This window comes from Sceloporus undulatus, chromosome 3 (assembly GCF_019175285.1).
Source record: "Sceloporus undulatus isolate JIND9_A2432 ecotype Alabama chromosome 3, SceUnd_v1.1, whole genome shotgun sequence".
NCBI classification, from domain to species: domain Eukaryota; kingdom Metazoa; phylum Chordata; class Lepidosauria; order Squamata; family Phrynosomatidae; genus Sceloporus; species Sceloporus undulatus.
This window is the reverse complement of record NC_056524.1, coordinates 204,434,304-204,454,830: the sequence shown is the minus strand read 5'-3', so window position 1 is coordinate 204,454,830 and position 20,527 is coordinate 204,434,304. Positions and strand designations below refer to the sequence as shown.

At 40.8% G+C, this 20,527-nt stretch overlaps 2 protein-coding genes across 6 annotated transcripts in view; both read left to right on the top strand.

The window, feature by feature from the left end:
• Positions 1-12,053, top strand: part of DUSP5 (dual specificity phosphatase 5) — a 428,280-nt gene extending 416,227 nt beyond the window's left edge. The window contains exons 2-4 of the mRNA XM_042456399.1: positions 4,946-5,088; positions 5,839-6,058; positions 9,175-12,053. Of these exons, the coding sequence (XP_042312333.1) occupies positions 4,946-5,088; positions 5,839-6,058; positions 9,175-9,611 (800 nt within the window). The 3' untranslated portion in view covers positions 9,612-12,053. The remainder of the gene's footprint in view (positions 1-4,945; positions 5,089-5,838; positions 6,059-9,174) is intronic.
• PDCD4 (programmed cell death 4) overlaps positions 1-20,527 on the top strand; it is a 777,136-nt gene that overhangs the window by 434,390 nt on the left and 322,219 nt on the right. The gene's annotated exons all lie outside the window — the stretch shown is intronic.

Genomic DNA, 20,527 nt, shown 5'->3' with positions numbered 1-20,527 from the left:
TCAAGTGGTGCCAAACCGGATTATTTCTGCAGGGCAAATGAAGCCAGGGATGGGCCATTTCCATGGATGCTGGGGTTCATCTGAACATTTTGTGCTCAGATGAAACCAGAAGGGACCAAAGTCACAATGGAAGGTGGTAGTCTTAATGTTGTGGAGTGTAGAAGTTCCAGCCATCTCTTTAATAATAGGCAGACCTTTCCTCCCAGGAAGCCCCAGGAGAGCTTTCCTTTTTTGCCAGAGATAAGGGTTTCTGGAAAGGATCTGAACCAGAATCTGTGGGCCACCAAAACCAACAACATCTGGCCCCAAAAATTATACAGTACTGTATGTATTTTGGTGTATTTTGGTCTCTCCAAATCTGGGGCTGCAAGGTCTACAAAGACAAGAGAGGCTGCCTGGCTGTGAACCATAAGTCAGTTCCCCCCCCCCCCCCCAGTCTTTTCCTGAACGTTTTTTGCAATTGTAGGATAAGAGCAGGGATGGAAGGAAATGAGCCCCATTTGTAAAGGAAAGAGCTTCATGCGTTGGCGATGAAAACTACCCATTGCAAGCACCAAAAGAAGGGAAAGGTGTCGCAGAGCTACTCATGGTCAGCATTGACCCTGGTGGGAAAAATCAGTATTCAGTGAGATCTTGTAGCATCTTTGAAACTGAAAAAAGAGGAAGCTGGTAGCATGAGCTTTCTTAGACTTGAGCCTACTTCAGATGCATGTTTCTTTTTTCCAATTAGTCTCAAAGGTGCTACACGATCCCTTCTGAGTATTGGCCCTAGACATTGGTTTGCTTTGGTTGAGGCCTCAGAGTTACCCTAAGAGAAAATGTGTCCTTGAAGTACAAAAAGCCTGGTTAATGTGGACAATATTCTGGGATTTTCCCTCCCATTCACTTCTTGATTTTCTGCTAGTGCCTTTGGCTCCATTACTATGCTAGCATTAGTAAATATACCTGAAAAGCAGTGAGACAGAGGGACTGAGGAGAGACCAAGGTTGAATGCTCTTAAAACTCAGCAGTGCCACCTAAAGGGCAGCTCCTTGCAGATTACTAAATGAAGAGGCTTATTAAAAACATACTTCCAGTTTGCTCCATGATTTATGAGACTCCTAGGCAAAGTAATAAGTAAATAATTGTGTCATTGTAGGTGGCAGTAGGATAATTATTTTGTTAGAGCCAATTTAAAGTCTGTGTTGATCCTATTAAAGGTATTATGTGGACTGCATGTTGTTGTTTTTTAATGCAGTAAAATAATTGGATTTTTCCTCCTCCTAATGGGTCAGCAGGCAAACTTGTGTTTTTTAAAATGTTTTCCTCGTTTCCTTGTGTATCTTTTCCTATATGCTGAGGTTTCCCTTCTTTGAGCATGAAAGGAAACTTCTAAGAAGTATGGGCTAAATTCAAAAGGATTCTTTCCGTTGTCTTCAGTGACAAGAAATGTGTATGAAAGAGGATCACTCTGATGTGCAAAATGAAATGCTAATATGCCCCCCCAAAACTTTTTATTATTAATCTGAGATGTTGGGGTCCCCCCCCCCTTTAGTGTTCACACTTTGGTTCAAATTGGGTTATAAAATGTTTCTGGCTGTAGCTCTTCAGGATAGCATTAAACTGTGTGGGATGCCATTCTTGTCCTGAGTTTTTCCCACTACATCACACACAACATCTCTTGGGCCATTCTGTGCATACTAGGATGGCTGATTCTATGTACTTTTTTGGATCAGCCCTCCTCCTTGGAGTGTATTTTTCTGGTCTACCATTATAGGATGGGAGGTTGAAATGGTCCCAGTATTAAATGTCTTTGTTGTTTTGTAGATTAAGAACATTTACGTGTGTGCTGTCCTAGTAGAAAAGTCTCCAATTGCGAAAGAGAGCGAATATTGTGCTTTAGTCTGAATGTATACCCTTAAATAGAATGCTGTAATTTCTTTGCCACAGGCTGTATTTGTCATCTGGAAATTGACTACATTGATAAATTGTGTCTGAGTCACAAACCCAAAACGCTTGCTATGTTTTTACCTCCTTCTGAATGTTCCCATAAAATAGGATGAAAACCCTGGGGTTTATCCCAAGGGGTTTTGTCTGTATAGTGATGTGGGAGAGTGGATACACTCTCCTAAGTATGGTTGGACACATAAGAAGATAAAGGCATGAGTCAGAACTCATGTCAGCTAACAGCTACCATAAGCAGCTCCCATTCTGCACTTCAGGGAATTGCTTTTACTGCTGAATGGCATGGTCCTTGTCAGGCTCTTTCCCATTCCTTCCTGTAATTTTTGAAAGCTTTCAGGTCTGGTTAATTTAGTGCTTCTGATCCATACAAATGAGGGCAAAGTTTTTGTGTCTCAATTTTGCTTTTACGTATTTGCCTGTGAATAAACCAGGACCAATGCTAAACTAGGGTTAGACTACGCCATTAACTGTTGACTTGCCTATTGCTTTTACGCAACCTTCCATAATTATGAAATCTGCTTCTGGGCTACATGAATAAAGATATGGTATGTGTTAATTTAAAAATATCAAATGGCAATGTGTCTCTTAAGATGAGGGGAATACCTTTGCTATAAAATAAGCTATTTAAAAAAAATAAAAGACTGTTTAGATGTCTTTTTAAAAAATTCTGATTAGTTTTACAGCCCACTTTGTAATCGCTATGCCCAGAATTTTAACAGCTAGCTATGAAAATGAAATATCTCTCTGACACACACTAACATCCAAGATGAGTAATATCGTATTAACAGAACTAATAGCAGCAGAGTTCAGCTAGTGGGGGAGAACAAGTGTCTGAGTGCCAGGGGAAGCTAAAGGGCTTGATGAAAAGGTGACTCATCCTAAGAACAGCCTGCAAATCTCCTGATTCCCTAGAGCTTCTGGTTACTAGTCACTTGCTAAGCCCAAACACCATCCATCCCAAACCAATGAGATGGAGTGGTTGTATATATCCAGTAACATACACATATCATGGTTAATTAATATCTTTAAAAACCCTGTCTGTGAACTGTCAGGAGGTGAGGAAATGGTTAGAAGCTTTTCAGAGCAAGAGCAAGGAAGGAAGGAAGGCTGTGGACAGTTAATGTTTTGTTGTGGGGCTACTGACATTCTTGGAGCCAGTTCCAATTATGGAAGTATTCAAGGGGGTAGCTCTTTTTCTTTGTACACATCAGTTGTTAGTGTGTGTTGTGTGTTTTTAGTAGCCACTTCCAACTTTCTGAGCTAGCTAATAGTCATCTTCTTATATATATATTGTTATTGGGCTTGTGTGGTAGCTTCTAATGTGGATAAAGTAGAATTAAAAAGTGGAAGTCATCAAAAGGCATCCATAAAACAGTCTTGTGTGAATTATTGCAGGCTGGGCTTTTACTGAGGCTGCATCCACACTGGAGAGTTGGAGTGTGATGTGCTCCGTTCTGGGCACCACAACAAACCCCAACTCCCAGAATTCCATAGCCTTGAGCCAGGGCAGTTAAAGCGGTGCCAAACCAGGTATTTTCTCCAGTGTGGATGCAGCCTCCCTTCAAGGTGGCTCCTTAGTTGTGTATTTCCACTGTCAGTATCCTTTTAAGAACAGAGTGTTTGCTTAAGTCTCTTTTGGAAGGCACAGTCATAGCACTTTGATAGCATTTTAACAGCCGTCACCGAATCCTGCAGTTTTGCTATTTTCAGTTTGGTGTGGCACTAGAACTCTGGCGGGTAATTCTAAATGTTACATAAAGCCAGAAATCCCAAGAATCCCTTATATGGAGCCATGGCTGCTAAAGTGGTATCAAAGTGCTGTAGTGCAAAAGAGACCTTACTCAGGCAAAGCAGAACTTTAGGAGTGAAGAGCCAACTTCAAAAAATCCTGAACAGGCTTCCTGAAATGAAGATTCACATACTTAATGCAGTTATTTATCTTTGGGGTGATGCAGCTGTAGACACATTCTATGATATTCTATGCCCACTGAACAAATCATAGTCTTGCATTTTTGCTGAATGAATAAAAATATATTTTCTTTCAGCAAAAACATAGGACACAAGTATGCATAGTGCAATTTGGTGAAGTCATAAGGCAGGGTCTTCTTGGTGACTGCTGGCAGGCTGTGGTTCTCCTTTTCATGAGAGAGTAGTCTGCTCTGTCTTTCTGATGGCAGGCAAAGACTTTCTGCTTCAGACAGGCTTTTGCCCACTAATTGGATGCTGTTCCTCTTTCTTCATTTTAATATGTTCTCAAATTGTTTTAATTTGCTGCTTGGTTTTAACATGATAGCTTATTTAATCATTTTTAAGGTGATCCCTTACTGGCTTTTAGCTACCTTGGGGCCTGTGGTGGGAGAAAGGCAAGAAATAAATATAATAGTGTTTGAATGGAGAGTTTTGGCAAAGGTGTACTTGATGATGAATATTTCCCAGTTTAAGTCAATGACAAGCTCTGAGCTAGAATATAACAAATCTAATTTGTGGTGTGTGCTTTTGCAGATCCGTTTACACAGTCCAAAACTACTCATTTGGGACTATTTAGCTGTCTGAGCCCATCAGAGACTTTTAAGTATCATGACACGTAATGGATCCAAGGCAGAAGAATGAAAGTTATTAATCAATATGCAACAGTCTCTCTCGATCACTATTTCCTTAAATGAAGACAAATATGGGGTTGCCTGGTTTTAAAAGAACAAAGTAAAGTGAGAATAAGTAGGTAGTCTACATTCTTTGAAACTGATCCAACCAATTTCCATTTGTGATCGCTGTGATCAATGCTTAACAAGGTGCAAATTTGTGTTCTGCTGACTTTCCTTAATTGCGCACTCTTTCATCTCTAGCAGACTTACCCCCTACCTCTCCTGATGAAGCTCCTCGCACAATGAATGCTGTCACAGTCCCAAAATTTAATTAGCTATCCAGCACAAATGAGGACCTCCCTGGCCCCAGTACCTTACTAATATCTATTTCCTTCTCTGCTTTCTTTCACTCTTTTCAGGAGGTTATGAAACCTTTTACTCCCAGTATCCTGAATTCTGCATAGATGTAAAACCCATATCCCAAGAGAAGACTGAAACGGAGAGAAGCAACAATGGCCTCAGCGAGAAGCAGTGCATCCAACACAAACCAGCATATGATCAGGTGTGTTTAGGGGAATATATGACTAATCCCACCCACGCTTGGGCTCCTTGGGGGCTCATTCTGTCATCATCCTCTTCCTAGCTCACTAGTTCGCTCTTTTCATTCATGTCTGGCAATGTGACAAAAGAAGTCCGCATCCGTCTTTGTCGTGTTTCAAATAATGGTGCTGAGTGTGTGATGTACTTTTGCAGACAAACAGCCTGCAGCGAACAGATTGAAGGAGTGACCTGAAATCAAAGCTGCATAGTAGCATGGTATTTCCCCTCTTTTCCAGGTTCAAATATATTCCCCAGAGAAGTTAAGCAAATTACTTGTTGTGTCCCAAACATTAATTGGGAACTTTTTCATTTTCTGCAATAACTTTTTTGCTCTCAAGAGTTGATCTTATCATGGCTTCTTCAAATCTTTTATCCATGACTTGATTATTCAATCAGGTCTCTGTGTGAGTCCCCCTCGCCCAAATCTTTTTAAGAGTAGGCTGTGCTTCTGCAGAGAGCGCATCCAGATCAGCACAGGACACAAAGCAACTCTTATTCCAAAACCTCAGCAGTAGCTCTGAACTGCCACTTTGACACAAATTGCCATCTTTGGCAAAGTACTTCCTGTCTAGTTTTCTGTTGTTGCTGATTGCAGTGATGTCTGGAAATGCCCTCAAATGATTCCCTATTGTCTAGTCTGCAGAGTCCTTTAACTGAGGAAATTAAAAGTAGCAAAGCAACTCCTGTAATTATGTGGTTTGTCACTTTCCAGGGTGGCCCAGTGGAGATCTTGCCTTTCCTGTACCTCGGCAGTGCCTACCACGCTTCCAAGTGTGAGTTCTTAGCCAACCTGAACATCACTGCACTCTTGAATGTCTCCAGGAAGAGCTCTGAGCCCTTAACAGACCAGTACTGCTATAAATGGATTCCTGTGGAAGATAGCCATACAGCAGACATCAGCTCTCACTTCCAGGAGGCAATAGAATTTATTGGTAGGTGTACTTTCTCTATATTGCAAATGAACAGTAATGATCGTATCACTTAGGATTATCAAAACCTGCTACTATTCAAACACTATTCAGGAATAGCATGAGTCTGACTGAGGTAAATGGCAACAATGCCTATTGCAGGCATTGTTAGAAGTCCTTTTGATAGGTCCCAGTATCTCCAGAGAGATGGATCGATCTGAGAAGGGAGAGCACTACTTCAACAATTCTGTGGAAACTCCTTCCTGTAGGAGTAAAGTTTTCAGGAGTGAAAACTGGAGTGGGCTCCTGTTCCTTTAATAGTTGTGTAGAAGAGAGAAATTCAGAAGGTGTTGCTTGTTATGTGGTTGTATGACAAGCAACACCTTCTGTAATCCCATTTCTACTATACCGTTTGCATTGTTACTTTGTTTTTCTTCTATTGGGCATTGTATAATATTGTACTTTTTATATTGTTTTATGCTGGTCATCGGCCGTAATAAATGTCATTTCAATTTCATTTCTACACAACCATTAAAGGTAAATGAGCCCTTCAGTTTTCACTCTGGCAACTCCACTTAGGAGGCTTGCATCCTGGGGTCTTTTACACAAACATTTAAACCTTCCTCCATAGGAAGGTTTTGCACATCATACATGGCTTTACACTGAGGTGGACACAGTGTAGACTGGCCAGGGGGCAATTTTACCATCAGACTCCCTTGCAGGCCACAACCCCTGCCCCAACCAAGCCCAAATATCTCTACCTTTTCTATGCAGTCTCTCTCCAAATCATGAAATTTCCTGTCACCATTTTCAAAGGGAATGTAGAAGACAGTTGAGTTATTTGGTAATAGTACAAGGGTCTGGAGTCCTTGCAGACATGGAGTTGGGGATATTTTTACATTTTCTTGTATTTGGAGGGCGTTTTGCTCTTTTGGGGCAAAAGTGATCCCAAAATCATACTGATTTTTTTCTTTAAAAAATGGGGGCATTGGGGACTAAAATGGTATCCAGGGTCTGTATGCAGACCACAGGTCACACCATGCCTCCTACCCATGTTTTAGGCTACCTGGTTAAGGCTGCAATCCAATAGCTATTTACCTGGGTGTAATCCTCATTGTCCTCAGCAGGACTTACGTCCAAACAGAGAAATGAAGGATAGTATTGTGAATGTATTATTTTAGAAAGGTAATGACAGGGACGTCTGCTAAAAAGAGCTGCAAAAGAAAATCAAGTGCAGTGGTCTTCAGCATGTGGTCCTTCAATCAACCTTTGGCCTTCCAGATACTTTGAACTTCAACTCCTTAGCTGGCTGTGACTTCTGGGAGTTGAAGTTCAAAGTATCTGGAAGGCCAAAAGTTGAGAATTTTAGCCTCTTTGTTTGGAGAGAAGGTAAGATTGCTTAGTGATACAAATGACTGAAGCATGAGGAACTTACATCAGTGCTTCAAACAATTTGTTGCTTTTTAAGAAAACCATTACTGATATGTTGCCATGATTGTAGGTATATTTTTGTCATTAACATGGAAATTCCAGCCTTTCTGATCTACTACATCATAAAGCAGGGGTGTGAATCCTGCAGTGCCCCCAAAATGTTATTGAACAGCAGGTCTCATCAGTATTACCCAGCATAACCAAGGTGAGGAATGCTAAAAAAAAAAAAAAGAGAGAGAGAGCTGTGAATTAGGGAATTGCAGCTTCTCATTAGATCTCTACCATGAACATGCGTAGTAGTCTAAAGTAAACTGCCACATCTTTGTCCAACTTTCTTATCTTCAGTATGAGGATAATAATAGCAACCTACCTGGCAGGGTTGTGAAGATTATTGTTGACGTTTAACAGAGCATTTTAGTGCCTGTTTGTGAAATAGTGTTTCCTAAACTGTGTGCAATGTCTTTGCTTTTATACGACTTGAGTTCTTATAGATCAGATTTACTTCACCTGGTGCCCTCCAGATTTTCTCTTGTAATACCTGAACACAGCCAGACTGTCTGGAGCTGATGGGAGTTATAGAAAAGACATATAAAGGACACCAGATTGCAAAAAGCTGGTTTTGTATGCTACAATAAACCATTTTTAAAAAGAATTCAGTAGTCTAGTAGTAGAAAGAGAGGAAGACCACATGGCAAATGCTTAAAGTACCGTAGATGAGGGAGGACATGGACCTGGGCCTGTAGGGCAAAGAGACTGAGGATAGGCGGTCTTGGAGTTCTCACCATGAGTTGAAATCAACTTGAGGACACTTAACAACAACACAACAAAGTCACAGAAGAAAGTTAGATAAGTCAGCAGAATACCTCATTGTGTGTCCATCTAACAACTATGTTTCACAGTAAAACAAAACTTAATTTCTCAAGATAGCCAAAGCAGGGCAAGCTCTTATTTTTAATCCACGCATTTTGCAGAAGCAGCTTATTTTCAGAAATTTCTTTTTAATCTTGTAACAATAATTGAATTGTGTGAGTAACCTTGAGGCCTCCCATTGCGTAAAATGGTAGGTCTGCCTAAGCCATTTATAGCCTGACTTTAGTCCAAGTGCCATTTATCATGGGATGTAATTAGAGATTTAAGATTCGTTTATTGTGCACTTTGTGGTGGAAACCCCAGGAAACTGGGACTTGACATCTCTGCTCAAAACCCATGCTGAGTGCCTACCAAAGGAGCCTACAGGGTGGGGACAAAAGCAGCACCTTTCATGCTCTTAGCCAACCAGAAAATCGACACATCTCATTGGAGGGAGCATGCAGTACACCCACACCTTTTACTGCAATGCTGTGCCATTTCTGAAAGGAACCTGGCTGTGCTTCAGTTCTCTGTGGCATTGTAGTATTTGTCCTATTACACCTCTCTCACTGCAATTTGGCCACATGAGGGGGAAGGAAATCTCTTATTTTTACTACTACATCACCATTAAGATTTGTTATTTGAATAAGTGTGGTAAGTGACAAAAGGTGAAATTCATTTTCTGGCCTGTTGAAATGAGCTTCCACTTTTGATTTCATTGTGTGTGTACAGCTCATGTATGAAATGAATTATGAAATCAGGTTCAGGAAATCATTTGCATAATGATACACTGCTGTCATTAAGGGCATCATTAAGGGCAACCAACATCATCACAATACTACTGTTCTTTATTTCTCTAGATTGCACCAGACGGTCAGGGGGCAAAATCTTGGTACACTGTGAAGCCGGAATTTCCCGCTCTCCCACAATCTGCATGGCTTACCTGATGAAAATGAAAAAATTCCGTTTGGAGGAGGCATTTGATTACATCAAACAACGTAGGAGTCTGATCTCACCGAACTTTGGCTTTATGGGCCAGCTGCTTCAATACGAGTCAGAAATACTGTCCTCAACTCCAAGCCCTACAGTCTCTTCTTGCAAAAGGGATGCAGTGTCTTTCTTTGCTGAAGAGCTGACTCGGAGCACAAGTTTTGAAGGCTCCTGTTTTGCATTTCCTACCTCAGTTTTGAATTCTGTGCCCATTCATTCACCAGTCCATCAGCTGAAGCTTAACCCAATTGCTGCAACTTCACCCTGCTGGACCCTCTTGGGAACAAGGGACAATACAGTCCTGTGAAGTCAACAGAGAGACTATAACAAGACATTTCATCTACATCAAATACACAGGACCTTTTGTATTTCATCCAAAATGGAATGTTTTGAGGTGGCTGCCCACAACAGGAAGAGTAAATGTGGTTTTACATTGGCATGGTGTCATGGTTCAATGCATTTCAGCTTGGGGTAGCTAGGCAGTTTCAAGCTGTTCAGCTAACTCTTGTTTTTTAGCTCACCTTATCCTAGTTTGGAGTCTTAAGAATACTCTTTCTTCCTCCCAAAAGTAAGGAAGTACCCTTCTTTATGGGTAGGAATATGTGTTTAGGAATACCAGATAGGTCAAGCTTTTCAAAAGAGTAAATGTCATTAAATAAAAAAGAAAATGTACATTATAAAGAGGATTTTAATATGATTTTTGAAATGTTTGTGCATCCACTACTGTATTTCCATACTGTGCTGGAGTAGAGAACCACTTTTTTAAAGTCACTCAGATTGTTCAGTTACTTGTCTCCCTCTCTCTCAAAATTATAGCCTTGTTTTAAAGTGCAAGCAATAAGCAGCTGTGTCAGAAAAGCAGAGCTGTAATGAGAAGCACAATGTACAAGAGAAGTAAAGCCTGACATCTTTCGTAGTGGCAAAAAACTTGAACATCTGCCTTCTTCATGTTTGTATGGGTTCTTTTTTAAATGTCCTGTGCTACAGGATACAAGTAGATGTGAAAGCGGGAAAAGAAAAACGTCCTCTTTCCTCATATCCTCCAGTCCTCTGTCGATTATTGCTATACAACTGGGGTGAGGGTCAGAAGTTCACCCTTCCTTGGGAGCCTCAAGGTGTGTGTCATTTTCTGGAATAGGTAACATGATGTAAAATAGAGTTAAGAAAACAGCCTAGATATCCCTGGACTGTACAATATAGAGCTGGAGTGGCTAAACCTTTGCTCCTCCAGATGTCTGGCTATAATCTTATAATCTTATTTTTTATTATGTTGGCTAGGACTTCTAGGAGCTGAAGTTCAAAAGATCTGAAGGGTCCACAATTCCCATCTCCTGCCATAAGGGCTCTACTCTCTACCATACAATTCCATCACATTTGAGTTTCTACAGGTCCTCTTTTAGGGGTTGTCTAAAATGTTTTGGTTGTATCAAAGCAGAGTAGTTTGATCAGATTTAGAGTGCTTAATTGAAATTGATTGGGACCAGTCATTATGGACTTCAGTCTCATTGATTTGAATGGCTCTGAAATATGGCTGAGTCTGGATTCAACCCAGTTTTGTTTTTTTAACAGATCCTCATTCCATAGGGTGATAACACACTGAACTTTATTGCAGATCTCCATCCTGCAAGTATATTAGAAATGCTGGCATCTTTAAGCCTCCCTTAATAACTGGATAGTAATTCCTAAACTTTGGTCCTCAAACTGTTTTGGAGTTCAACTCCCAAAAGCCCCAGCCAGTTTGACCAACGGTAGGAATTCTGGTAGCTGAACTCCCAAAATATCTGGAAGACTAGAGTTTGGGCATTACTGCATCCTATCCAGCAAATGATGCAAGTAAAATTGTGTCAGTGAGGAGTGTGGTGAGTGGACACTGTGAGGTACTTGAAAGATGTACTGTATTGCCAAAGTCTGTCTGATAACATAAATAGCACAGATGGACAATTGTGGTTCTCCAGATTTTTTGGGGAGTGTGTAGTCAACAAGGCCAATGATGAGGGGTTATGGGAATGGCAGGCCAAAAACATCTCAGAGGGCCATGTTGTGCATCTCAGATTTGATATTGTTTATTACATTCCTAGCACGTAGAGGTGGAAAAACCAAACTGGGTTTGCACTACCTGGGAATATACTGTTTTACAACTATATTGGGATTTTGCCATATGTGACTAAAATAGATAACACAGCTGCACTTTGCATCAGTTGCTTGACCATGGATAGGATGTATCTTTGAGCCAGGAATCTGAAGAAATTAGCAAATGGTGTCTTTATGCCATTTTTGCACCTATAGCCTCAGACCTCTGTTGGGGGAATATTATTGCCTCTTTATAACACAGAGGGTGAGGCAATCCCACAGTGATTGGCTATGTAAAGAAATACTATAGAAATATCACATAGCTACCCAATGAACATTTCATTTTTTTGTAATTTCACTTTTCTGAATTTCTGAGGGAAAAAAAGTTTTGGCTGGAGGGCCTTTGCCAACAATACACCTCCCCCATGGAGTGCTATCACTTTTGTTTGATGTCTCCTTGAATGCCAGGTGGCTTTCCAATTCATGTGCTCACAGTTCTGGATAACTTATTTATTAGCCAATGAGGAGTTTTTCTTTTACTGGAGATCTATATATCCAATTTGTGTGTCAGCAAGTGGCTCTATGTTCTGTTGTTTGTTCCACCTTATTTTCCTTTATATAGAAAATGGCAATAATTGCCTGGTATACTTGTGAATGTGAATGAAGACTTATAAAAAAATAAAAGTTGTAAAATAATAAAATGGAGACCGTTTTGCTTTGTGGGCTAAAGCATCTCATAAAAAGCATCACACCAAGCTGTTGCTTCTTATTTAATTCCTTTACATCCCACCTTCCTCTCAACAATGAGATTCAAGGCAGCTAACAACATATTTAAAACATTACAGATTAAAAACTATACAAAATAATTGATGATATAAATACAAAGTTTTCTAAAAAGCAATTAAACGCTATCACATGAAGCATTCAAAAATTAAAATTCATTTTAAAATTATATGGACTATAATTCACTTAAAATCACACCATATCATTAATAGCCCACCTCATTCAATTTGCAAAAGCCTGGTAGCACAAGAGATGATCTTAAAAGTTTATAAAGGAAGGATGTAGGCCTTCAAATAACCTGGACCTAAGCCCTATAAGGATTTATAAGGTCATTGCCAGCACTTTGAATTGTGCCCAGAAACAGGCAGCCAGTGGAGATGTTCCAACAATGGCGTTGTTATGAGTCCCGGTTAGCAATCTGGCTGCAGCTCTTCAACAGCAGTTTCTGAGTCCCGTTCCAGCAAGTTGACCGAGAAGGATACCATAGTCAATGGTATCAAAAGCCACCAAAAGATCCAGCAGAATTAACAGGAAAAAACTCTTGTCCAGTTTCTGGTATAGGTCAGCCACCAAGGTGACCAAAGCTGAAACCAGAATGAAATGGGTTTAGATGGCCCTCATCCAGGAATCCCTGGAGCAGATTGCATATCTAGAAGCCATCAGCCATCCCTGTATATTGCCCAAGAATGGGATGTTAGAGACTGACCTATAATTATCCAGTATAGTAGGATTCAGGAACGATTTTTTCAGAAGAGATCTTACCACAGTCTCCTTCAGGCAAGTTGGGACCCTGCCTTGTTGTAAAGAGCCATTAATCACTTCCCTTTCCCATGCAGCCAGTTCTCCTTTGGCCTGTTTTAATAAACCAGAAAGGACAGTGTGGCATCTTAAAAATTAATTAATGTGGCATCTTAAAAAGGACTGTGCCACAAGTTGGCTAGTTACACATCATCAAAAAAAGAGGGTGTAGATATCTCAGGAAAAGGGCTCCCTAGAGATAAAAGCTTGAAAATTATGTAGAACAAGCACTATGCATCTGACTGAAAACTGCATTGTCTGAGCTAGCTTTACGTAACAGTAATATACCGATAATAGTCATAAGATTTTAAAAATCATTTCACAAATATCATTAATGAAACTGTCCTGTAAGGTAAGACAATATTATTATTATTTCTATACTTCTATAATACACACAATAATCTATTGCAGAGATGGGGTCAAATTGAGACACTGATGTCTCAGTCTATGGTGTTTATGATAAAAGCAATGTTTGAATATAGAGACAGAGGGGGTTTTGGCGGGGCGGGGGGCGGGGGCTGAATCCTTTTCCAGGCTGCAGCTCCCAAAATTCTCAGAATGAGGCAGCTGGGAGATCCTGTGAATTATAGGCCAAACAAAGTAATTTCTTCAAGCATCGCAATTCATACTCTGTACATGTCAAAATTTTTTAGCTATGCAGCATTAAGGTTGACTTAAAGCCCCAATGCACCACCACCCCCGCTCTGTCGATTGGTACTAAGCGGGTGGGGAAAAGATGCCAGCTCATTGTTTCTGCTGAAAAGCAAGCATTTACCACACACCACACAAACTGGGAAGTTGAAAAGTTTGGGCAGAGGAAGTGTTGCCAGCAGTCACATACACTTCACTTTCTGACATTTTCCCTTGTTCTGAGAGATGAGTAAATTCTCTAAATAAAGTACAGTATATGAGTACAGCTCAGGGGATGGCTTGAGTCATCCAAGTGAATCAAAATGAGACACCACCACTAGTAACTTGGGGTTCCAATAAGCAGCATCCCATTTTGTTTCTTGTCTGCACTGTTTTTAAAGATGAAGCCATTTTGCTCTCCCAAAGAGTATAGCTACTCAGCTATTCATAGGATGCATTAAGCTTATGAGATATACACTCCATTTTCCATTAATGTATTTTTCTCCCTTGTCTGCATCCTGATACGTGTGCAAAATGTACAGACACTTTGCAATAGCTGCAGTGATTTTGCTGCTTTGTCATGATCAGAACCATGGCTGGTTTCTTCTTTTCCATTTCATCATCAAAAGTTTTCCATCTTTAAAAGGATTTAAAAAAAAAACTTCTCTTTTTGGGTCTTTGTGTGTGTGTGTAGCCAAAATTATACTTCCATGTAATACTGTTCCCCTCCTTTTGATTTTTAAAGTAACTTTTGCTTTTGTTTTCAGCTGCTAGCAGTTTGCATGGTAGACATGGAAGATAATATTCATTGTTGCTATTTATTTACAGAACATTATGGATACAGGCCTATTATTCATTTCAGAGGAAATTTCATTTAACTTCATGGGAACTGCACCATAATTTTATTTTCAGTGTAGTCAACTAGCCATCTTCAAGCAGCTGCAGAGTAACCTGACATAGGGGCCCTCTAGATGATTTAATGAGCAATCATCAGCTCATAAGGTGGCAGTTGGGAGGTAGGTGGCAGAATTCATTCATCTTGTGTTCACCTCACACCCCTTGAGCATGCCTTTTGCATTGATGACAGGGCACAACATAACCCTGAGACCCTCAGCAGGCCCCTGTGAATACAAAACAGGGCAGCATTTACACCACAAGGGTTCAGACCTCCTTCTTGAATCTAGTGCCACTTGCTGGTCAGGTCTGGTGATAGTGGCTGGTAAGTTCTGTTACCGAGTTCATGATCTGCTCAGGGTTTTAGTCCTAACTTCAAATGAACTATTTAAGGTCCTGGGCCTATTGGAAGATAGTGTTCAGCACCTTAGAAAGCTACTTTGAAGTCTCTGGTTTAAAACCCAAAATGGATTCGCCCCCCCCCCCCATGAACATGGAACTTTCTAGGCACCACTAGTGGGTGGTTATTGCAGCATATCCTGCAACGTAAGAGCAGCATAGACTGTCCAAGCTACCATAAGGGTTTGGCAAGCTGCTTACAGTTATGTCGCCATTCCTGATTTACATGGCTTCTTCCTCGCACTGCAGTGCATCTTTTATATATCCCTCCAAGTCAAAGATCCAAATGTCTTTGTTAAAAGATCCCATGCTACCTGGTGAGCTCATCCTGCCAGAATGTTGAAAGATAAAACTTAACATATCATATTGATGAGGTGTCTGGCCAGCCAAGTAAATGTGGAATGAACAAGAAGCATAGGAGAGATGAATAACAAGATAACTGGAAAACCATTTTGCAAATGGGAAAAAATGTAATTTAAAGCCCTCCATTTTTGATCATTGCTACAACTGTATTTATTCTATGTGATTGTGGGTCACATACAAACTTCTGATATAGAATGTCATGCTTTATGAACCTCATATCTCATTTTAAAATATTATTCTGGGGTGTTATATCTGTAGTGCAAAGAGAAAGGCAGAATATAGATTAATTTGACTAATATTAACAATTTCCACTTGAGCCTTGCAATAAGTACGTGTTTTGTACAATGTCTGATGGTGCAAAGTGTCTGGGGTTTGTGTGTATTACCCATTCAGTTCAAACTGATTCCAAACATATGCACAACTTATACACCTGCACTCACTTGCATGTTGTTGGCTGAACTTTCGTTCCCCGTGTACTTCATATCAAAAGACACTAGGCAACAGTTCCTGTAATGGCTTAATAGGCTATGCAGAGCACGTCCTCTGCCACTCTGCAGTTAAGTAAACAATGCCAGTCCCTAGGTGGGCAGTAAAAAGTGCTTCTGCTACTGAGCACTAAAGAGTTGACACAGTTCAGCTTGCCAAATCCAGCTGTGAAGAGCAGCTGGTTTTCTGCCCTTTGGTGGAATGTATTGCAGAGAGATCTGCTTCAATGAATTGATCAGGGGGCCACTCCTAGGGAAGTGGAAGTACAGAGGATGTGTTGTTCTGCTCCCTATGGTAATCCTCAAGTGGGCCTCTGACAGTTCTGATTGCTCCAGACAGCTGGGGAGAACATTTGCTATGCTTTTTGTTTCTTTGAGCACATTTGCCTGAGATGACTTAGAGAAGGTGCTGGAAAGAGTGAGGAAGCAAGGCATCTGAGGGAGAGGGAGGGAGAAAGAGCAGTTGTCAGGAAGTGAACAGGGAACTATGAAAGTTTGAAGGCAATCACCTGGCTTGCTGGTTCTAGAAAAAGGTCACCAGTACAAATGGGAGATGCCTGTAGACTTTAGTTGCAGCAGGGATGCCAGCACCAAATCTTCCACTTTAAACAACTTTCCCTCCTTCTTTTTCTTGGTCTTTCTTCTCACTTTTCCCCTCTTCCATGGCTCTCTTTTCAACAGAAAAGAAGAATTCACTCATAGAAATGCCTGCCTCAGGCTGGAAACATCAAGGGATGCAGAGAGGACATGGCAGTAGCGGAGGAAAAGGCTTCAGAAGGAAGGCAAAAATAAATGAATTAATTAAGCAGATACAGCAAGTGAAGTACAAGGCACTGATTTTTCCTCAAGAGTCTTCTTGCATGAAGTCATCAGATGATCTATGTCCCTATTCATGTCTTCTGCCATCCCTCCCCTTCCCTCCTGGTATCTTGTGGTCAAAATCATGGCTGGGGAATACTGGGGCTCTCCAGATATTATGGCAGATGGCAATTTCCAGCATTCATCATCATTTCCATGCTGGCTGGGGCTGCTAGGACTTGCAGTCCAAAAACATTTAGAGGTCTGCATGTTTATCACTCCTGACCTAAAACCAATTGTTAGTCCCTACTAGAGTAGATATCATGGTTCTTTGGTAAATCATCCTAATGAAAGTTCCATTGAGTGAAAGGGTTTACTCTAGTTGGGACTCAACTAGGATGTAGGCTTATATTTGCACCAGCTACATTATTTTCCAATGCGGTATGAAAATGCGAAAGAAAAATAGTCCCTAATGCCCTAAAACCTGGACTCACATTTATTGGAAATGAAGGAGGTTAGCATGCGAGCCTGACAGAACAACTACACATGGACTACACATCAAGTTTGCATGAATTTTGCATGTTGTGGTTGGAGTGACTGGCCTGGGAGTCTGGGACACCAGGGTTCAAGTCTGCACTCTGTCACAGAAAATCACTCAGTGACCTTGGGCAAGCTGCACTCTCCCATCTTTAGAGGAAGGCAAAGGCAAATGTCCTGTGAATAAAAAGTTCAATGACAAAAAAGAAAACCCTGTGCTAAGGTCTCCATAAATCAGAGTCAACCTGAAGGTACATAAGAACAAGAACAAAACTAGGGTAGCCTTTCCTCCTGTCCTTCTGTCAAAAGATAAAGAGAACATCAAACCACAGGCAAGGACTCTGTGAATTTCCCAAAATTATCTGGTTAGCCATTAGTGAAGATGGCTAATTACTTATACGGGGAACCATTTTGCTTAACAGATTTGGGTGAATTCTCATTTAGCTTCCAGCCCATGGTTGTTCTGAACATGTATATATTACTTTCATTCTTGACATGCCAACATGATTGTGTGAATTTGTCTTGCAACACAACTCAGTTATTCCATTGCTACTTAAACCTGAACTATGCCAAAGTGCTGATAATCTCCCAATCACAGAAGACTCAACAAAACCATTCTAATAAACCTAATCTTTTCACATAAACCTTCATGTTGTATTCAAAGAGACAGCCTTATTAGTCTGTTTTAGTATTGCAAAACATAAAGGGGTCCAGTAATATCTGAGATTCACTGGAAAGATTTTTTTAGCATAAACTTTTGGGGGCACAGCTCACTTCATCAGATGTTCATGTGATTGTTAACACTGCATTTTAGTTACAAGATCAATGGATGGTATCTCTTTCCCCACTTGCTGCCCTCCAAATGTTTTGGATTGCAACCCAGGGTGCATCTACACTGTTGAAATAATGCAGTTTGACACCATTTTCACTGTCACAGGTCCACCCTATACAATTCTGGAATCTGTAGTTTTGTGAGCTACCAGCAAACTGTGGCAGAGAACGCTAAAGACCTTGTAAATCTACAATTCTTAAGATTCCATAGGATGGAGCTGTGACACTTAAAGTGGTGTCACACTATACTATTTCTATAGTTTAGATGCACCCTTAAACACTTCTGACTTTACCGCTGGTGGAAGTTGTAGTTTACAAGGCAGCAGGCTGGAAAGACTGGTTCCAAAATGCATTCAGCCCTCCTACCCATGCCTGATTATGTGACTTTGTGTGCATCTACCCTATAGAAATAATGTAGTTTGACACCACTTTAACTGCCATGGCTCCATCCTACAGAATCCTGGGATTTGTACTTTTGTGAGACACCTATACTCTTTGGCAGAGAAGAGTAGAAGTAAAACTAGAAATCCCAAGATTCCATAGGATGGAGCTACACCACTTAAAGTGGTGTCAAACTGCATCATTTCTACCATTTAGATGCACCATCCAAGGGCCCAACAATCCATCCACTCTTCTCCCAACATGGGACCTATGGAAGCTCACAGCATGAATTAAATTAAAGTACAATTGATAGTCATGTGCTGATTTAAAAACTTTAAAAATAAATCTTATTAAACCACACTTAATTTAAAACAGTGGAAATGCATTTAAGACCGTAACAATGTGAACAAAATTACAGCATTTACCGTACATCCCATTAAAAGACCCTTCTGCACAATAAATTATTGTCAAAAGCCTGTTTTAATAAAGTGGCCTTTACCTCCCAACCATGGCTGGCATTATAAAAGACCTTTGAAGAATAAGGAATATGTGTTTCCCTGAGAGTAAGACTCCCTAACCTCCATGTAAAATGATTCCAAATAGACATCTATAGTATGGTAGTATATAGTATGCTAGTAGCTGGGAAAAGAGAGTCCCAGGAAGATATGGCTAGGGCCAGTCATACACACAGTGTTTTCACTTGGGCTCACTTTGTTATTTGCTCTCTAGCCAAGAATGATAGTGGAAGAATGCCCAGCCTTTGTTGTACAGAAAGAAACTCCCAAGAGCTGAAACATAACTTAAATTTTGCACAAAGCAGACTTGATATAAAGCCCTGTGTAGCCATTCTGTGATTTCATGTAGGGGAGAGCTGGGAGGGGTTGACAAAAATACTCTTTCCTCTTTTCTGCTATAGCCCCACCACTTGGCCCAACAACCTTCCATGCATGGAAAGAGAAGGCCTGATTGTCATCCAGTGGGTTTTTATGCTCAAATATACCTGGCATGGTATATTTGAGCATAAAAACCCACTGGATGACCTCAAGCAAGTCACATTCTCTCAAAGGATGGCAATGGCAAACCCACTCTGAAGAAACTTGCCAAGAAAACCCAATGATAGGTTCACCTTACGGTCACCATAAGTCAAAAAAGACTTGGTGGCACACAACAACAACAACAATAACAACACTGCAGGGGAGAGTCATTCAGGCCCTTTGGAGGGCCAGTGTGTCCCTTAACCCCTGGCAGTTGCTCACCTAGGATATAAATAATTCAGAGAATGACAAAGATGGAGGATTCCACACACTTACTTGATGACTGGTAGTCATTTTGTAGCTCTTTGTCTTTTTCTCTTTAACAGATTTCCCTCTGCAGGATCAAAAATAAGAAATTCTGGGGGAAAGAGTGGGTTATGGAAGATGGCATAGGAATTTATCGCATTGTAAAAAAAATGCAACTTACCTCCTCTGAACTGAAGTCTCTTCCAGGATGCAGCTGGGTTCTATCACACGCACTTTGCCACCGATGGCACCTCCCGGCTGCATCCCACCTAAAATCCAGCTAGAATCTGCCCTCAGCTGGCTGATTTGCATAGTTGTAAAGTTCCTGGCTTTGCAAATCAGCCAGCTGGGGACCATCTGAGCATGGATTCTAGCTGGGTTTTAGGCAGGATGCTGCTGGGAAGCGGCATTGGCGGCAAAATGCATGTGATAGAATTTAGCTGGATCCTGGAAAATACTTCAATTTGAAGGAGGTAAGTCATGTTTTTTTACAATACAATAAATTCCATAGTATGGACCTCACATAAAATTCACTGCATTAGAGAAGGTGGTGGTGTGAAAAAAGTCTAATCTTTACTTTTCCTATTTGCAGCGGAAGTCCACGCTTACCATCCAGAGCAATCCAGGGACAGTGTTGGGGCTGGGCAATGGGGACACTGCTGTGGGAACTACAGCACTGAATTTTGTTCTTGTCTATAGTGCACACAGCAGCTCACTTAGGAAAACTGTTGGCAGACATGATTCCTGCAGTGGGAGAGGAAAGAGGAAGGGTGGGAATAAGTGGCAGAATCATGCCCACACCACATGACTACCTGAGAGGTGGAACTGCAGTGGAAGGGACCTATTGCACAAAGGCAATAATGAAATAACAGTGAAACTGAGAGACTATTGAAGGGTTTTGCCCATCAATGAAAAGATGCACTATAGTAACAAATAGAATGCAAGTTAGCAGCAGGCCTGACACAACATTGTAT